The sequence below is a fragment of the Schistocerca gregaria genome, chromosome 8 (assembly GCF_023897955.1).
Source record: "Schistocerca gregaria isolate iqSchGreg1 chromosome 8, iqSchGreg1.2, whole genome shotgun sequence".
NCBI lineage: Eukaryota > Metazoa > Arthropoda > Insecta > Orthoptera > Acrididae > Schistocerca > Schistocerca gregaria.
Window position 1 is genome coordinate 379,193,503 of NC_064927.1, and position 20,639 is coordinate 379,214,141.

General features: G+C 41.9%; 1 protein-coding gene across 1 annotated transcript in view; it reads right to left on the bottom strand.

Moving 5' to 3' along the window:
* Nucleotides 1-494: 494 nt before the first annotated feature.
* The window catches only part of LOC126285205 (odorant receptor Or2-like), a 65,771-nt gene continuing 45,626 nt past the window's right edge, over nt 495-20,639 (bottom strand). Inside the window, exons 6-7 of the mRNA XM_049984510.1 lie at nt 3,231-3,386; nt 495-623 (exon numbers count right to left, since the gene is read on the bottom strand). Of these exons, the coding sequence (XP_049840467.1) occupies nt 567-623; nt 3,231-3,386 (213 nt within the window). The 3' untranslated portion in view covers nt 495-566. The remainder of the gene's footprint in view (nt 624-3,230; nt 3,387-20,639) is intronic.

The window sequence follows — 20,639 nt, forward strand, 5'->3', positions numbered from 1 at the left end:
CTCCGTTGGTACCAGCATCTAAAAACTGTTATGTATTACTTTCCTGTCTTATAATTACGAATGGAGGACATACGAAATATTTTAAGCAATGTGGCATTCAGTGGTGTTCTTCATTTAACTATGGCATTTTCAAAATATTTTGCAAATAAATTTTCTTTTTAAGTTTCATTTATTTGACAGAAGGATAGTAAACGCTGATTTTAAAAATAGACGCACCTGCAGTATTAATTTGTATTTATTTTGTAATACGTTTACAAACAGATAAAGTTAGTGCAAATATGCTACTCAGTGCATATACATTCACATTAAACAAACTGGAAATGTTGCAGTAATCTCTCAAGACCTATTAGACTTACTAATAATATGATCAACACAATAATCTACAAAGGCTTAAGTGTTTACAGAAGTTTTTCTAACTATGATTTACAAGGGTAAGTTATACTGCTCTCAGTTAGTTTCATTCTTTGCACAATTACCAGCGAAATGAGTAACACATACTGCTTGCAGAGATCGTTATGCCCACATTCATCTTCATCGTGGAACATTCTCACAGAAGAAGCCACCCATCAACGCTTGTTGATATGTCCCAGCAGTGCATAATACGAGTAAGATGCATTCACAAGCTGCAAAAAACACAGACATTAGATCGCTCTTAATCCTTCCGAAATACAAAATGGTTTGGAGCTAACTTTTAGGTGGCTTTGAGAACACATAATATCAAGAATAGATGTTAATCTTTCATAGGCTAGAGCTGGGCACCTCTAATGGCAGAATATACCATCTGCTATGTATTATGAATCATTTAATTTAAGCCACATTTTTGGAATTTTGTCATTAACAATGTATAAGATACATAAATTTATTTCGTTGTCAAAAATTACAAAAATCTTTGCTTCTTCATCGTGTTGAAATTTTGTCTATTTCACTACTGACAAAACTGTTCTCTCCAATATTTTACGTTTACAACATACGAGACTGTTAGTAATCTTCGTTGTAAAAGAAAGAAAACCTCGTACGTTAAATCTGTGCGTTGTATATATCTGTATTAATACAATGAAAAAACGGATCAGTAAGTGGGGAGTTAACTTGCAGCATTGCTCAGCTACATTCTCTTTCACACCCAAACTTGCACGTGCATAACCCTACATTTTGCGACAGTCAGTGACACGTGTACATAAGGACAGGCCACCGCGACATTTGTACACTTGACAGCAGCAAAATAAGTCGCCCCATAAGATTCCAAGTCCTGACATCTGCACGGTATGGGAACACTGTAGGATACAGAGGTGTCTGAAGAACGTTTTATCTCCCATCTCTCATTCGAGTAGGTACAGTGCTGTATCTACTCATGGACTAGTGGTAAGTGCCGCGCAGTTTTGACGAAAAAGTCACGAGTTAGAAACCACTCATTCACTTGTTTTCTTGTAACCCATTTCATCTGTCTTCTGAAGATATTAGTCTGATCGAATCTCAAAGATAATTTTCTACACTTTTTAACCCACAAATAATTGTAAAACCTTATATTAAGAGTTCGTGGCTATGTCAGGACCAGAAGTGTTAAGCCAGAGAGTTTGTACGCCCTAAAGCGGCCACCGGCCACGCGCCACTGGCTGCTGGACACAGGCCGCCCGTCCGGCCAGGTGAACGCGGAGTGGTGCGTCTTGAGAACACGCCTGCTCCCACATTTGCAAGCATAAAACTGGTTATTTATTGTGTTTTGATTTTCGACACGAGACAACTTCGATAATCAGGATGAACACTGCGCAGTTCCACAACATGCTTAGTGATACGTTCGTATCAATATTTTGCTAAAACCTCTGGCAAACAAGACGAATTAGCTAACGCTAACGGACGGATGTACTCGTCAACGCTCCGGTTGACAATGTCCGACCACCACAAGGGAATAGCGCCGTACTGTGCAGCAAGCACCTCATAACATATTGATATCTGTGTCTGCCATCCGAGAACAAGCAATGGACTCCGTCCAACATTCTGTCATCCGGTACCCCACGGTATGGAAATTAGCAGTGGCTAGGATAGAGAATTAGCACTGCATGTGTAGACTGCTGTTGACACACAACTCAAACGGCAGGTGATGTTCAAACGGTTGAAATGGCTCTAAGCACTATGGGACTTAACATCTGAGGTCGTCAGTCTCCTAGACATAGAACTACTTAAACCTGACTAACCTAAGGACAGCACACACATCCATGCCCGAGGTAGGATTCGAACCTGCGACCATACCAGTTGCAAGGTTGGAGTGGTGTTGCGTCTGGGAAGTATGAACTGCTGGTGAAAGACGTTGCAGCATGTTCAGGAATGAGTGCCTCAGACGACCATCGTGGTGGCGACCTGGGAAGATGTCCCAGTCTTCTGAAGTTCTGGAGAGGCACAGCGATGTTATTGACAGTGCCACCGGTTGGGGACTAATCGGGCATAACTTCAGGTCACTATTAGTAATGACTGAGGGAATTCTGACAGTACAACAGTACATCATGGACATCCTACGACCTCGTGCACCTGCTGTGGGGCTGTATCGTGACGATAAATTTCAGCAGGACAATGCTTGTCTGCACATGGCATGTATCTCTATGAATTACTTGCCTGATGTCGAGGTACTCCAGTGGCCATCGAGACCTCAGACCAGTCACCGAGAGAACACACGTGGGACCAGCACAGACAGCAATTCTATCCTAGTGCCAGCATCCAGGGTACCAAGTACCACTTACACAACTTGTATGCCAAGCTGCCACAGTACAGAATCCAAAGGCTTGGTGACACCCTTTAAAAGCGAATCAGTGCATATGTACCAGCCAGAGGGTTGCAATGCAACACTGATAAGTGCGCTCGCACTTCCAAGTTCTCGATAAATTTATTCAACTTAGTAATCTCTGAAATAACATTACATACTTTCTCAACTAGAGAAGTTTCATTTCGTTTACTCCTCCCCTTCTATTGTCTCACTTTATTGGTAAGGTGTTGTAGCTCTTGTGACTAAAACCTTCAAGCGGTATTTCCAATTTTCCCAACACTGTTTCTTGAGAAGCTTACTGTATTCAAACCACACTATCAATTTCTGAGGGCCATTGTTTTATGAATGAAAAGTGGCAAAATTTTTAAATGTATAGTAACCGAACATGTGAACACCGTCAGCTAACGACCGTTTGTAAAAGCTGAATAAACGAGCCTCGCACAGTGTGAGCGTAGAAGGCTGTACGGTGGACACTTGCCGAGACAAAGGTGGTCCTGTTGACTGGGTAGAGATGGCCGGCGGTGATGACGAGCTGCTGCTGCGCCCGGAAGATGACAATCGCCAGGGAGCGCTTGAAGCGCCTGCTGGCCTCCACCCACTGGCAGCTGTACGCCGCCACCGACAGCGCCTCCGCCTGCCAACAGGAAACACATCAGCCTGCCTCGTAGCGCGTACACCAGGTGTCAAGTGAACTGGAAGGTTTCATAAATACGAGTATTAGGATGTAACAAAACACACTCCAATCACATTTACAACCAGACATAGACAAACCAGATAAACACTAAGGTGCAGGTACAGCAGTGGGCAAAACGAGCGAGACCCCTCGCCTTTTCGTTATGCTGATCCGCACAGCTTTAAAGTCTGCTACACAGCATAACAGGCAAGGCGACGAAGTGCTACCAACATACTATGCAAGTTTGCTCAGCTGATGTCTGAGGTAGCTAACACTGGAGAAACTCGCGCTTCGAAGACGCCACAGCATCGTCTGCCACCACTTCGTGGGAAACGAAATACCTCAAGTATAAGCCAAAGTGTTGTACTGTCATATCTTTGACTATGACTTGGATCTAAAGTGTGGTTATGGATAGTACGTTTGCTCAGATTGCGAATCTAACATCACGAATAAAGACAAGGGAAAATGGACTAGGCGTCCTTCCTTTTCCGTAACATCAAATATATCTTAGTTATTCTTTCTTAAATGGACTGCGCAGAAAATCATTCACCAGAAGCGAATAACTTTTTAGTAACACCAGATGATATTAGCAGCTTGCCAGCGCGGGTTAGCCGTGCGCTCAACGGCGTCATATCGCGGACGGCTCCGTCAGTTCGAATCCTTCCTCGGGCATGGATGTGTGTTAGGTTAGGTAGGTTGAAGTAGTTCTATGTCTAGGGGACTGATGACCTAAGCAGTTTGGTGGCAGAGTTCTTAGAGCCATTTTTTGACCTTTCGCGTAAATTTTCTGTACGTAAACTGCCGTATCTTTAGATTGCATTGACATAGCTCACTTTTTTACACCACCAAGGGACCGTATACCGCAGGAAGTGCGATACATTTCCGCTTATTATGTCCAACCGTACTCGAGGTAAACGGATTTTAAGGGTTGGGTAGACAGACAGACGGTCAAGAAAGTTAGACAAGTAGGGTTCTATCTTTACCGATTTACGTGACGAAATCCTAACAACAAAAATAGCTACCACAGTTACTGAAGATGAGGGCCACATAATAATTTCCCTTACTCTTTATTGGAAATGTTCCAGTTGCAGTCGAAACATCAGCATATTAATCGCAGCTACACTTTCGATCCAAATCACGTTTAAAGGAATACAAATAAAATCCATTTGCCTATACACGTGGTAATTCAGATCCCACTATTAATGCCACCTCGTTTTAGATATGCGAGCATCCGCATTGCTAGCTGCCTTAAGGAACACTTCGGATAATGAACGTTTTCTGGCTGTGGCACGTCTAATGGAGAATTCGAAACATTGTAAAATACGTTTGGCAGCTACGTCGCCGTTTATTTTCTGGGGTGGTGCAGAATTATCCTACTAAATTTACTCCCTAATAACATTTTTTTGGTATTTAGATAAACATCCCGAATGATTGTCACATAAACGGTGACATAAAGATAGACAGTTCATGTTTTTGAGTCCAGAAAACTCTATGCAACAGAAACTGCACATCATTTTGCCATTTTCATTGCGAAATTGCCGGCTTATTCATGTCTGTGGTAATAATAGAGGGCTGTTTGGTGGGTTGTCTGCTAGCGTAGTGAAAGGTGTTTGCTACTGCAGGAGAGATCTGGTTTGTTTTCGGTTCTAATCTCGATACAGGCAGACAGACTATCAGCAAAGGAATTTTAAGAAATTCTCGCGCCCCCAATACGTTTTATTGCTACATTTATTCTGTACCTGCGCCCTGTGGATGTCGATATGAAACTCTTGTAGAATTTCATACTTGTTACTGCCTACTTTTTCTGCTTCTGTCAATAACTGAATTGACTTAAGTGTGGCACTGAATGATTTTTAACTGAATTTTGTTACGAATCTTCAGGCATTGCTAAATTTGCACACTTTCGTGGTAGGTCAGCAACGATAATCCAGTATGACTGGTCTCAACGTTGACACACACCGTTTCGCGGCCGAATGCGCATAATATTTTGCTGCTTCGTAACGATCAATGGTACTTTGTCTTACTAAAACAGTTATGTTATCTCGATAAGCTGAAATTCATTTCTGTTAGTACAGTTCATAATAATTAGCGTTTCTTCTTTCATTTATATCTTATATTTAGGTGTTGTGGTTAACACAATAATCAGCATTAATATAGACTTACACATGATTAAAAACAGTCTGATAAATTTCGGATAGTTTTTCATTTTAACGCCTGTGCATGGTATGTTGGTAGCACTTCGTCGCCTTGCTTGTTATGTCGTGTAGCAGACTTGAAAGCTGTCCGGATCAGCATAACGAAAAGGCGAGGGGTCTCGCTCGTTTTGTCCACGACTGTACATGAAGGTGGCAAAAATCATTGGACTGCGATATATAAGGACAATGCATTGGTGGACCTACCATTTGTACTCAGGTCATACATATGAAAAGGGTTCCGACGTGATTATGAGCGTGAATAAGCAGAATTTGAAAGCGGAATGGCAGTTAGACGAATGAGACATTCCATTTCGAAAATCGTTAGGGAATTGAACATTTAGAGATCCACAATGTCAATAGTCTGCCTAGAATACCAAATTTAAGGCAATGCCTCTCACCAAGGAAAGCGATGTGACCGACGGCCTTCACTTAACGAAGAGACAAGCAACACTGCGTGAAATAACAGCAAAAATCAGTGTGGGACGTACGGCGAACGTATCCGTTAGGACAGTGCGGCGAAATTCGGCGTTAATGGGCTGTGGCAGCTGACGACCGACGCGAGTGCTCTTACTAATAGCGCGACATCACCTGCAGCTCCTCTCGTGGGCACGTGACCATATCGGTCGGACAGTAGACAACTGGAGAACTGTGGCCTGGTGAAATAATTCCAGTTTTCAGCTGATAAAAGCTGATGGTAGGGTTCGAGTGTGGCGCTGACCCAACGAAGCCATGTTGTCCATAACAGTGTGGTCTGTGTTTACATGGAATGGACACCGTCCTCAGGTCCACCTGAACCGATCATTCAGTGGAGACCATGGACTTCGTATTCCCAATAACGATGGAACTTTTATATACCTAAGAAATACGCTATGTCACTGGGCCATAATTGTTGGTGTTCGATTTGAAGAACATTCTGGACAGTTGGAGAGAATGGTTTGGCCATCCAGATCGGCCGACATGGCTACCGTCGAAGATTTATGGAACATAATCAACAGGTCATATGGTAGTCAAAATCCTGAGGAAGCAAAACTTTCGAAATTATGGACAGGAATAGAGGCGGAATGGCTCAGTATTTCTGCAGGGGACTTCAAACGACTTGTCGAGACCATGCCATGTCAAGGAGCCTCACAACGCAGAGGAAAAGGATATCCCATACGATATTATGAGATATTCCATGAATTATGCCACGTCGTCGTACATATCAGTTGGAATATGAAGAATGCGATTCAGTGTGTCAGCGAATGACACGTGAAAATTTCAAAACTATGTATGAAGAAAAATATAACAAGTATGATGATAGCCAATTTACCTTCGCCAAACACCCGATAAAACGAAGATATGAACCATCCAACATGCAACAAGACATCAAAATTATTAGTGAAAAATTGCGAAAAATGTTCTGACACTACAAAGAAACTTACATATTCAAAGAGATCTTGCAATTAACAAGAAAGCAATTAAGGATCCAACCAAAATATAAGCAATAACTCACTGATCATATTAGCCACTAAACAATAACAGATGTAAATGATGTGAAACATAACCAAACTGGCCCCCTTCTTCTCTTTCTCTCTCTCTCTCTCTGGTTCAAAAAAATTGATCAAATGGCTCTGAGCACTATGGGACTTAACATCTGAGGTCATCAGTCCCCGAGAACTTAGAACTACTTAAACCTAACTAACCTAAGGACAACACACACATCCATGCCCGAGGCAGGATTCGAACCTGTGAACGTATCGGTCGCGCGGTTACAGACTGAAGCGCCTAGAACCGGCTCTCTCTCTCTCTCTCTCTTTCTCTTTCTCTTTCTCTCTCTCTCTCTCTCTCTCTCTCTCTCTCTCTCTCTCACACACACACACACACGCTCGCACGTACATAAATCCAATCGACTTACATAAAGAGTAACACACTCACACAACAATACACACATAACAACTCACGCATACTCATAACAAATGAATAAACATCAAACATCAGACATCAAACATCCTGAAGTAAGTAGTCGAAAAAAACGCCGAAAGCTGGTCACCTGGAATATGCAGACTGAATAAAATAAAAATACATCTACAACACGACACTCTTGGATTGACAATATCAGATGTCGTAAGAAATACCAAATAATTTAAGCTCACTAAACTTGTGTTACAAAAGTTGTTTCTAACATAACAAGAGAAAACATAACATAGTAACATAATTATAAGTACTATATAATGAATGTATTATATATTTAATACATAAAACAATCATGTACTATTACGTATTAGAGGCTTCTGAAGAAGCTTCACAAAAGAAGTGAAACACGTGTGGAAAAAAAACAAACTGCCTGAGTTTATTTGCTAAAACGGGATACACTTCCACGAAGAAAAAAAAGTTTGTTAAGAATTTTTTGCTAGTTTCAAATTATGTGGCTCATAAACAGTTCCAAAAATATAAATCCTTATGAGTCGGATTGTCTTTATAGAAACGATAATGCATTTTTGAAATATCAGAAAATGTCTTAATTGCCTTTTACATCTACATGACTACTCTGCAATTGACATTTAAGTGTCTGGCAAATGCTTCATCCAATCACTTTCACATTATTTCTTTACCGCTCCATTCGCGAACAACGCGTGGGAAAAACGAACACTTCAGCCTTCAGGATGATCATTCCTCCCTATGTAGGTGGGCGTCAGCAAAATATCTTAGCATCCGGAGGAGAAAGCTAGTATTTGAAATATCGTCAAAATACCTCACTGCAACGAAAAATGCCTTTGTTTTAATGACTGCCACACCTACTTGCGTATCATATCGTTGACACTCTATCCCCTGTTTCGCGATAATATAAAACGAGCTATCCTTCTTCAATCATATTTGGTAAGGGTCGCGTACCACATACCGACACTCCTTTAAAGGAGGGACAGACATAATGTAGCCAGTCTCTTTAATGGATTTGTTGCATCTTCTAAACGTTCTGCCAATAAAACGCAGTCTTTGGTTCACCTTACCCACAAAATTATCTACGTGATTCCTCAATTGTAAGTTGTTCATAACGGTAATTCTTTAACTGAACTACCAACCTTTAGATGTGTGGGATTTATCGTGCCACCGAAATCTACAGTGCTTTTGTGGCACTGTCATAGGTAACATGAGCATCGCTATTGTACCGAGAACGTATTGATCGTGTCTTGCCGCTATTGTACTTTCTACATCTACATCTACATGGATACTCTGCAAATCACATTTAAGTGCCTGGCAGAGGATGCATCGAACCACCTTCACAATTCTTAATTATTCCAATCTCGTATAGCGCTCGGAAAGAACGAACACCTACATCTTTCCGTACGAGTTCTGATTTCGCTTATTTTATCGCGATGATCGTTCCTTCCTATGTAGGTCGGTGTCAACAAAATATTTTCGCATTCGGAGGAGAAAATTGGTGATTGAATTTCGTGAGAAGATTCCGTCGCAACGAAAAACTCCTTTTTTTTTACGTTTTCCAGCCCAAATCCTGTATCACTTCTGTGACACTCTCTACCACATTTCGCGATAATACAAAACCTGCCGCCTTTCTTTGAATTTTTTCGATGTACTCCGTCAGTCATATCTGGTAAGGATCTCAAACCGCGCAGCATTATTCTAAAAGAGGATGGACAAGCGTAGTGTAGGCAGTGTCCTTAGTATGTCTGTTACATTTTCTAAGTGTCCTGCCAATAATACGCAGTCTTTGGTTAGCCTTCCCCACAACATTTTCTATGTGTTCCTTCTAATTTAACTTGTTCTAATTGTAGTACCTAGGTGTTTAGTTGAATTTACGGCTTTCAGATTAGACTGATTTATCGTGTAACCGAAGTTTAACAAGTTCCTTTTAGCATTCATGTGGATGACCTCACATTTTTCGTTATTCAGGGTCGACTGCCACTTTTCGCACCATTCAGATATTTTTTCTGAATGGGCTGCTCAGATCGTCTCCCAAATCGTTTATATAGATACTTCACACACGACCGGAATCTTTTGTTTTTTTTGTTTTTTGTCAGATCTCGCGACAGAGTTTCGTTGTGGAAATTATTAAAACCATCTCGCGTTGGAAGCCACAATATATTTCGAGCTTCCGTAAGACTTCGCCTTCCTAGAGCATTAAACGGTCTTTTAAATTTGACATGCTGTTTACGTTGCACATGTAAAAGTGTTCTGACCTCTTAAGTGTACCACAGTAGGTTAGTTCCGTCTCTTATTGATTTATTTGGCCTAAATCTTCCAGTTGTCGACAATGCTGTTTCCTTGAATTCAAACTGCATCTCGTCTACACATATACAGTTAGTTCAGGAAGAATGGATAGTGTCTCTTCTTTTAAATATATATGTTTTACTTCTATTGTTTCGTGTTTGGATATTACGGTATTCAGTATTGCTACAACAATCTTGTGGTTATTAATCCCTGTATCCGCCATTCCGCCATGATACTCCTTATTTCCTCAGGATTATTTGTCGCTAGGAGGTCAAGTACATTTTCGCAATATTTACATATAGAGTGGGCTCCTGAACTAACTGCTCAAATCAGTTTTCGAAGAAAGCTTTTAGTACAATCTCGGATGAAGTTTTATGCCTACCGGTGACTGTGAATGTGTATTTTTGCCAAATTAGCGAGGGTAGAATCAAGTCACCACCAACTGTAACTTTTTGAGTCAGGGCATATATGAGATGATGCTCACATTTTCTTTCAGTCTTTCAACAACTGTGTCATCTGACTCAGGGGACGTCGATAAAAGAAGTCAATTTTGGCCAGAAATTTATTCCGGTTGTCAAGCATGACCTCTTATCAATACTAACTCACAGGAGCCATCTACTTCAATTTCACCACAAGATAAACTACTACTAACAGTAAAAACATGCCGTCACGTTAGTCCTTCTTCAAAAATTTCAGATGAATTTAACGTCGACTTTAGTCAACATTTAATACGCATAATGATCTGAGATTCAGTGCTTTCTATTAGCCCTTGGACTCTGGGTCTTTTCGAACAAAGCTACGACAGTTTACGACTATAATACGTACGGTACCTAGGTCTACACTTGTCATGTGTTTGACCTGCAGCGTTTGAGAGTGAGCCAATTTTGTTCTTTCTCGAAGCTCTCTAACCTAAAAAACCATCCAATGCACTGTACAAATGCAGCCGCCTCTTTTGTGTTATGGACCCCTGATCTATTAAGTTTAACCCGACTACCCACCATTCTCTGCCGCAAGGCGAGGGATGCGTAGTGTACACGGTCGCTGACGTGCCCCCTACCGTAGATTCTACGGACGGTGAGCTCTGCCTTCACCTCGTATAAAAGACTGCAGTCTTGACCAATTCAGGTAGCCGCCGGAAAACAGAGAGAATCTCGATCCAAGGCGACACAGATCGTTTTTACCGACATGAGCCACCACTTGCGATTGGCTGCACCGTACGTTTTTTGTTGCACCCAGAAGGACCCGTTCCACACCTGGGATGATTCCCCTCTTCCCCCCGCCGCCAAGAGACCCCATTCCTCATCTAGCATTGGAGCTGCCAATTACCAGTAAACCCACCCTCTTCCCAGAGACGCGACAAGCGACTGCATCTCGCTCAGGATCTTTGTCAGCCAGAGATAGTACCTGAGATATTTTTGTCAGACAAACATGTAAAGCCTTTTGAGCCACTCCTTGGAAAATTTTCCCCTGCCTGCCACACCTTGGAACGACTTCCCAAGCGACCACATGTGAGGGTTCAACCTCAGTATGGGTAGTAATCAGGACAGCCACAGCAGTGGACCAGTCAGGAAACATGTAGAACATGCTGGACGTCCCTTGGGATCACCACGTCCACCCCCCTCCCTCCCCCCCCCCCCCCCCCCCCAGCACTGCCTGGAGCTGGCAGTGGAGGGTTACTAACCCAGCTCGCATTCAAACACAGCAACCACAGTCCCTATCCATACTAAAGGTGACGGAAACATACGCTACACAGTCAAAAATTAAGACACAAAGGAATTGCAGATACTAGCTGCAAGTGGGCATTGATCTAATTCACTGGTAAAAGTTGAAAAATTTGTGCTGTAATGGGTGTCGAACACGGGTCTCCTGCTTCATAGGTAGATGCCCTGACCAATACTTAAAATTTTTTTTAAAATCTCATTTCGTTCGTTGTTGTTCCCTGCATTCGTTTGGGGCAGACGTCTCATGACACCAGGTCAAGTTCATTGTAGATCCATTCACTCAGCTTTTTTTTTTTTTTTGTTACAGAGAGCAACGAACCCTCTGACCGAACACGCTGAGTTGCCGTAAGCCGCCCGTAAACACAGGTAATCGCAGGCACAGACTGGAAAGAACAGGCACCATTATGTATAATTATTACAGTGCCCAACTGTGCGTAGCAAATACACAAACTTGTAGTAAACTTAAGAATTAAACTACCACGGACACAGGCGAATGAAATCGTGCCACTTATAGTTAGAAGCTCGTAAAAAAGTTCACAAACGAACGATGTACTCTCCTGTGGTGGCGCAGGAACATGGGCATCTGACTTGTAAATATCTATTCCAATCAACAGCTCTTCTTTTACTGTCTGTCACAGAATTACAGTGTCACTAGCAGCCCTCACTGTTTTCATTTCTTCTCTCTCAACTTTAATTAGCTTTCCAGAATTTTCCTTGGTTTCCTTTACTGCTTTCCCAATGTACTGACTCACTAAAAATGGGGTTAGGCTACACCATGTCTTATTCCCTTTTCGGCTATTGCTCCGTGTCATGTCCTTCGGTTCTCACAACTGTATTCTCGTATCTGTACAAAGAGTATATAAACTTTTGTCCTTTATTTTTTATCGAAGCTACTTTCAGAATTTGTTTTGCAGTCAATAATGTCAGAATCAGGCGTGGCTCGTGGTTTCCAAAATGGGGAGGGCTGCGGCATTTATCTAACGGATTGACCAAGATCAGTCCGTCATCAGAATCAAGATTTCAGGAAAGGCGGTGGCACTATCACACTCTAGTCAAACGTTTACGTATTGTATATTCTTCCCGTTTCATAATCAACTACTAAATAACACCAAAAGCTAATCAGAAGATAAAATCTGTAAGAAGCTTATTCATCACAACGTCACATTTCAGAACAGTTTACCGCAACAAATCGTACTAAAACACACATTTTGGAGAGATGCGATGTATGTTAGCTACACTGCGTGATTAATGTTTTTGGTATTTCCATTTATAAACTTCAAATGTTTAGTTTTTTGTGTGCCTAAACTGCGGCGTTTATGAATATGCGGGACGAAATAGTGACGTTTCAATGACGGCACGGAGCTTGTGCTATGACTGAGATGAGCAATCCGAGCAACCGCCACGGTAATTTACATACCGTATTTTTATTTGTGTATTACATAAATATGCACTTTAAATGATGTAGGGCACACAACCACTCAGCTTCATTGTACATTGTTCTGTTCAAATTGCGTATATACCCTTGCCTGGATTTATACAGCTTTTGTTCTTGATTCATGTTTACATCGGATCTGAACATACCAAGTTCCTTTAGTTTCGTCCTAACCGCATGTTCCAAAATTTTATCTGGTAAACTGCACAATGAATTCATATTGTGTTGCTTTGGAATTCGTGGTATGCTGCTGTTATTCGTAAGGACGTAAAACTCACTAAACCCATGCATAATACTGTCACACAAGAAAACTTCTAATAACGCACGTTACTCGCAGTCAGCAAGCAAGGAAGCTAAAGGAACAAGACATATTTAGCTCACGGGGCATATTGAGTGCGCATTTTCCCGGTAATCATTCGCGAACTCTCGCTACGTGGTGACACGTCTCTATACAGTATCTCTGTACGGGATGGCAGAAACAAAAAAATTGCTAAAACACTACAAAAACAATAATACTAAACGGATAATAATGACTCAACTAAGCACAATAGCGAGACACAGACATAGGGATTCAATAGTGAAATTTCAGCAACTCTGTTCATTCCCGTTTGATGTAAGCACTGGAACGTGAAAATTTTGCCAGGTTGGTAGAACACCTTTAGACTGGAACACCAGAGCCTTTGGGACGGCGAGCTGTACTCCGAGGACGCCACGCCCACAAACCTCCGTTACATAGAGCTACGTGGTAGTGTTAAGTCAAGCTACTACCAGTTCAAACATCAATCGATGTCACATGTCACCATTTCCAAAAACGTTGGCCACCTTTAATTAAATCTAAGACCGAAACATTAGAAATGTATTTTGATAATTTAAATTCTGTAATAAGTTATTGAAAAATGTTTTAATGTGAAATATGGAGCGGCCCCGCTTTAGAACCTTTAACTACGAACCGTGTCTGGTCAGAAGTTTCGATGTAAATTAACTAATACATAAATCCTCAGTGAAATATCGAAACAGACACTCACATAATTTCAGCATTTCCAAACACTCACGCTGGAGAGTTACTAAGTGCTATATTCCTGCCGTGTGCCATTATAATCTCAGGGTTTTATTTACTGTCACTGAATTCTGCGGAAGCAATTGCTGCTTCAAAAATGGTTCAAATGGCTCTGAGAACTATGGATCTTAAATTATGAGGTCATTACCCCACTAAAACTTCGAACTAATTAAACCTAACTAACCTAAAGACATCACACACAGCCATGCTCGAGGCGGGATTCGAACCTGTGACCGTAGCGATCGCGCGGTTCCAGATTGAAGCGCCTAGAACCGCTCGGCCAATCCGGCCAGCCATTTGCTGCTTCACAAGACTGTATTTTAAGATATGAAATATTGTACACTCCTGGAAATTGAAATAAGAACACCGTGAATTCATTGTCCCAGGAAGGGGAAACTTTATTGACACATTCCTGGGGTCAGATACATCACATGATCACACTGACAGAACCACAGGCACACAGACACAGGCAACAGAGCATGCACAATGTCGGCACTAGTACAGTGTATATCCACCTTTCGCAGCAACGCAGGCTGCTATTCTCCCATGGAGACGATCGTAGAGATGCTGGATGTAGTCCTGTGGAACGGCTTGCCATGCCATTTCCACCTGGCGCCTCAGTTGGACCAGCGTTCGTGCTGGACGTGCAGACCACGTGAGACGACGCTTCATCCAGTCCCAAACATGCTCAATGGGGGACAGATCCGGAGATCTTGCTGGCCAGGGTAGTTGACTTACACCTTCTAGAGCACGTTGGGTGGCACGGGATACATGCGGACGTGCATTGTCCTGTTGGAACAGCAAGTTCCCTTGCCGGTCTAGGAATGGTAGAACGATGGGTTCGATGACGGTTTGGATGTACCGTGCACTATTCAGTGTCCCCTCGACGATCACCAGAGGTGTACGGCCAGTGTAGGAGATCGCTCCCCAAACCATGATGCCGGGTGTTGGCCCTGTGTGCCTCGGTCGTATGCAGTCCTGATTGTGGCGCTCACCTGCACGGCGCCAAACACGCATACGACCATCATTGGCACCAAGGCAGAAGCGACTCTCATCGCTGAAGACGACACGTCTCCATTCGTCCCTCCATTCATGCTTGTCGCGACACCACTGGAGGCGGGCTGCACGATGTTGGGGCGTGAGCGGAAGACGGCCTAACGGTGTGCGGGACCGTAGCCCAGCTTCATGGAGACGGTTGTAATGGTCCTCGCCGATACCCCAGGAGCAACAGTGTCCCTAATTTGCTGGGAAGTGGCGGTGCGGTCCCCTACGGCACTGCGTAGGATCCTACGGTCTTGGCGTGCATCCGTGCGTCGCTGCGGTCCGGTCCCAGGTCGACGGGCACGTGCACCTTCCGCCGACCACTGGCGACAACATCGATGTACTGTGGAGACCTCACGCCCCACGTGTTGAGCAATTCGGCGGTACGTCCACCCGGCCTCCCGCATGCCCACTATACGCCCTCGCTCAAAGTCCGTCAACTGCACATACGGTTCACGTCCACGCTGTCGCGGCATGCTACCAGTGTTAAAGACTGCGATGGAGCTCCGTATGCCACAGCAAACTGGCTGACACTGACGGCGGCGGTGCACAAATGCTGCGCAGCTAGCGCCATTCGACGGCCAACACCGCGGTTCCTGGTGTGTCCGCTGTGCCGTGCGTGTGATCATTGCTTGTACAGCCCTCTCGCAGTGTCCGGAGCAAGTATGGTGGGTCTGACACACGGGTGTCAATGTGTTCCTTTTTCCATTTCCAGGAGTATATATTTAATTACATACAAAGACATACGCATAAATACTATATGACCAAACAATTTATATAGCAGACAGTGATTTCTTGCAATACCAATGAGACTTTGTTACCAGGATGTACCGCACACGGAAATACAACATTTACAATGATCAGTCTGATCCTTAACAAATAGAAGGTTTCTTCCAGCGAACCCTTCAATTTCTGTTTCCCCTACAATTTTTTCGTTCTGTAGCCCTTTCCAATACGATGGTATTGTTCCTGACGTCTGAACGCATTTCCCACAATCTTCTCCCATCTTATCGTTATTTTTCATATATACCTTTACTGTCAAATTCTTTTCAGAACTTTCTCATTTCTCATCTTATCAGTCCACTAAATTTTCAGTATCCTTACATAACATCATATCTCAGACTCTTAGATTCTCATCTTTTCCATTAGTCCATGATTTTTTTGAGTCATCAGTCTTTTGATGCGGCCCACCACGAATTTATCTCCTGAACCAACCTCTTCATGTCAGAGTATCACTTGCAACCACGTCTTCTATTATTTGCTGGATGTATTCCAATTTCTGGTTCCTCTTCTCTGCCTTCCTCTACAGTTTTTTCGCCCTACAGCTCTCTGTAGAAACATGGAAATTTTTCCCTGATGCCTTAAAAGATATTCTATCATCTTCTTCTTGTCAGTCTTTCTCATATATTCCTTTCCTCACCGATACAACGAAGAAACTCCTCATTACTTGCTTTATTAGACCATCTAATTTTCAACATTCGCCTGTAACACCGCATCTCAAATGCTTCGATTCTCTTTACCTGGTTTTCCTGCATACCGTGTTTCACTAGCTTACGATACTGTGCTCCAAACATACACTCTCAGAAATTTCTTCCTCAGTTTAATGGGGGTCAGAATAGAAAAAAATGTTCACATTTTAGGATTTTCATCTCATTATAAAATTTGCAATTTTCCAAATAAACACCTCATGTTGAACACAATGTTTCCATTTTTCGAAATCTATTGCCGTGAAATCATGGTAATAAATTTTCGAATAAAGGGAAAGATTGCGTTCAACATGTGGCACGTGAAATTACAGACAATGAAATACAGGCAAACTCGTCAGTATCTAGAGAAACATCCATTAGTGCTTTGAAGATTAAAATAAAACGCTGTGATACACAGTTTTCTCAAAACGAAAGTGATGTAAATGGTAAGTTAGTTTAGGTTCTGAAAGATTTACACATCATAATAAGGGTGTTAGGTGAATGTGTGTGTTGTAAAATATGTGTATGGCCAGTTAGTTTACTTGAAGACAGTGAGGTATCAAATGGACTAGCCAAGAAACTTATAATTAATTGTGCCAGTTGTAAATATACTCATTCTTTTTGGAATTCTGATAAATGTAAAGATAATTATTTTGAAGTAAATGTTAGGTGGTTTTATTGATTGAGAGCTATGGGCAAAGGAGACACTGCCACAGAAACAATGTGTGAGTTGATGAATGTGCCACGCCCACCTTGTAAAATCGACAAATATGCAAGATTTATTGGAGTTGCTGTGGAATCTGTGACATGTGAGTCAATGAAGGGTGCTTCAAACGAAGCTGTTGAAATAAATGATGGTATGACTGCCATACCAGTAGCTTTTAATGGCGCTTGTCAGAAACGTGGCTACAGTTCTTGAGTCGGCAGGACTCATCAGGACCAGCCATACCTCTGAGGATGTCCAACGTAGTATTGGACGAAACGTTAGGAATAGGAGTATTCCATGGACGATGGCCATATAACCCAGAAGAATTATCAACAACAGTACCATCCGATCGTGAAAGCCTTCATTGTATGAACATGGCTACAGTTTTAATAATTCTGTTGCTTCAGTGACCAGTGTGGATACTGGAAAGGTAATAAATTTCCATATTTTAATCAAACATTGTTGTAAGTGTAAATCAGGGAATGAAGAAGAGCATATCTGTGACAGAAATTATGAAGGAACAAGTTCTGGTATGGAGGCCTCTGTAGCTACTCAAATTTTTAGCTGATCTGTGAACGAAAGGGTAGTGTGTTACACTAAGTTCTAAGGTGATGGAGACTCAAAGGCATGTAACCGTGTAGTAGCCGCTCAGCCTTACGGTGAGAAGATATCACAAAACAGGAATGTGTTGGTCGTGTCCAGAAGTTGATGGGCACCAGGTTGAGGAAGTTGAAACAAAGTTTGAGAGACAAGAAACTTTCTGATGGTAAAACCATAGGAGGCAGGCCGACAGACAAAATGATTGATGAACTACAACAGTATTATGGGATGGCCATTGTAAATAATACTTAAGATTGGTTGAAAATCAAGCAGGCAGCATGGCCTACCTTCTTCTACAGACTGTCAACTGACAAAAAACCGGTTCAGTACCTTTGCCCTTCTGGATCTGATTCATGGTGCAATTACCGCAATGCCCAATACGCAAACAGTTCATACAGCCATAAATATTCCATCCCAGCAGCAGTCATGGGTATCATAAAACCTATTTACAAAGACCTGGCAGATCCTGAATTACTGAAGATGTGTCTGCATGGTCAGACTCAAAATCCCAATGGATGGAATCTTAGATGGACTCGCTTACCAAAAAATGTTTTTGTTGGAATGAAGACGCTAAAGGGGGGGGGGGGGGGGGGTCAGTGATGCTGTTATTGCATTTCATGATGGCGACATTGGTAGGGTGAAAGTGCTACAGCATATGGGAAATAATCTTGGGGCAAACTGCATCAGAGAACTTGAACAGATGGACAAGGTTCGCATTGATAAAGCAGAGTATGCAGCACAGTTGGCCACTAAGGAGTCCAGAAAGAAGAAAAAAAACCTGGAAAAATATCATGCGGATGATATACAATATGGTTCAGGGTGCTTCTGAGTGACTAAAAATTAAAAAAATAATCGTATATTAAGTGAGTTACAGTCTTTTGAAACTTTAGAAGCCGTTCCTGTAAATTTGCACTTTGTTGCATTTTTCTCTAAATCACAGAATCCACTCCGAGTAGAGTATTCAGATTTTCAATTTTCAGAGAGTAATAACATACATATCCTGAGTCTACTGAACTAAAAGAAGAACATAATGTTCAGTATAATTAAAATTATTTAGGATAACGTACAAAAAAGTACAGAAGATTTTAACCGTGTAATTAAAAAAAATATTTCCAAAAGCAGTGGCTGAAATGCAATTATTGTAGTTCAGTAGACTCAGAACATACAGTTTAATGTCCTGTAAAAGTTTCATGTCAATGGCTACAGTGGTTCCTGAAATACAGGGAAGCCGAGTCACTAAATTTAACGTTGTCGGGATAGGGCGTTCCAACGACCTTCAAGGCCAGTGTTTGATACTAGAAGACTTTTCTTGGCCAGGAATGCCCTTTTTTTCTGTAGCTAGTCTGCTTTTGCTGTCCTCCGTGCTCCGTCTGTTACGGGTTATTTTGGCGCCTACGTAGTAGAATTCCTTAACTACTTCTACTTGTTGATCATCAATTCTGATATTAAGTTTCTCGCTGTTCTACTTTCTGCTGCTTCTCATTACTTTCATCTTTCTCCCATTAACTCTCAGACCATATTCTGTACTCGTTAGATTGGTCATTCCATTCAGCAGCTCATGTATATCTTCTTCACGTTCACTCAGGATAGCACTGTCATCAGCGATTCTTGTCACTGATAAACCCTCACCTCTTCAATCTTTCTTTTGTATCTTTCATTGCTTCTTCGATGTACAGACTGAACAGTAGGGGCGAAAGACTACATCCCTGTCTTATACGCATTTTAACCCGAGCACTTCGTTCTTGGTCTTCAGCTGTTATTATTCGCTCTTGGCTCTTGTACATGTTGCACATTTCCCGTCTCTCCTTGTAGCTTACTCCTATTTTTCTCAGAATGTCGGACATCTTGCACCTCTGACACTGCCCAACGCTTTTTCCAGTTTGAGAAACCCTATGAACGTGTCTTGATTTTCCTTTAGTCTTGATTCCAATATCAATCGCAATATGAGAACTGTCTCTCTGGTACCTTTACCTTTCCTGCAGCCAAACTGATGGTCATCTAACATAGCCTCAGTTTTCTTTTCCATTTGTTTGTATATTATTCTTGTCAGAGACTTGGATGTATGCGATGTTAAGCTGATTTTGCGATAATTCTCGTACTTGCCGGCTCTTGCAATGTTCGGAATTGTGTTTATGATTTTTTCCGAAAGTTTGCCTGACTCATATATCCGACACACCAACGTGAATAGTCGTTCTGTAGCCACTTCCCCCAATGATTTTAGAAATTCTGATGGAATGTTATCTATCCCGTCTGCCATATATGATCTTAAGCCTTCCAAAGCTCTTTTAACTTCTGATTCTCATACTGGATCCCTATCTGTTCCATATCGATTTCTGTTTCTTCTTCCATCACATCATACAAGTCTTTCCCCTCATAGCGACCTTCAATGTACTCTTTCCACCTATACGCACTCACCTCTACATTTAACACTCGAAGTTACATTCGACTCTTAATGTTACCAGCCATGGATTTAATTTCACTGAACATTGTTTTGACTTTTATATATGCAGGCTGAGTCCTAACGACTATCATTTCTTTTCCGATTTCTTCATATTTTTCAAGCAGCAATTTCATCTTAGCTTCCCTGCACTTCCTATTATTTCATTGTTGCACGTCTTACATTTCTCTATTCCTGAATTTCCCTGAACATTTTGGTACTTCCTTCTTTATGTATCAACTGAAGTATTTATTCTGTTACTCATGGTTTCTTTGCAGTTGCCATCCTTGTACCTATGTTTTTCTTTCCAACTTGTGTGATTGTCCTTCTTAGAGATGTTCATTCCTCTTCAA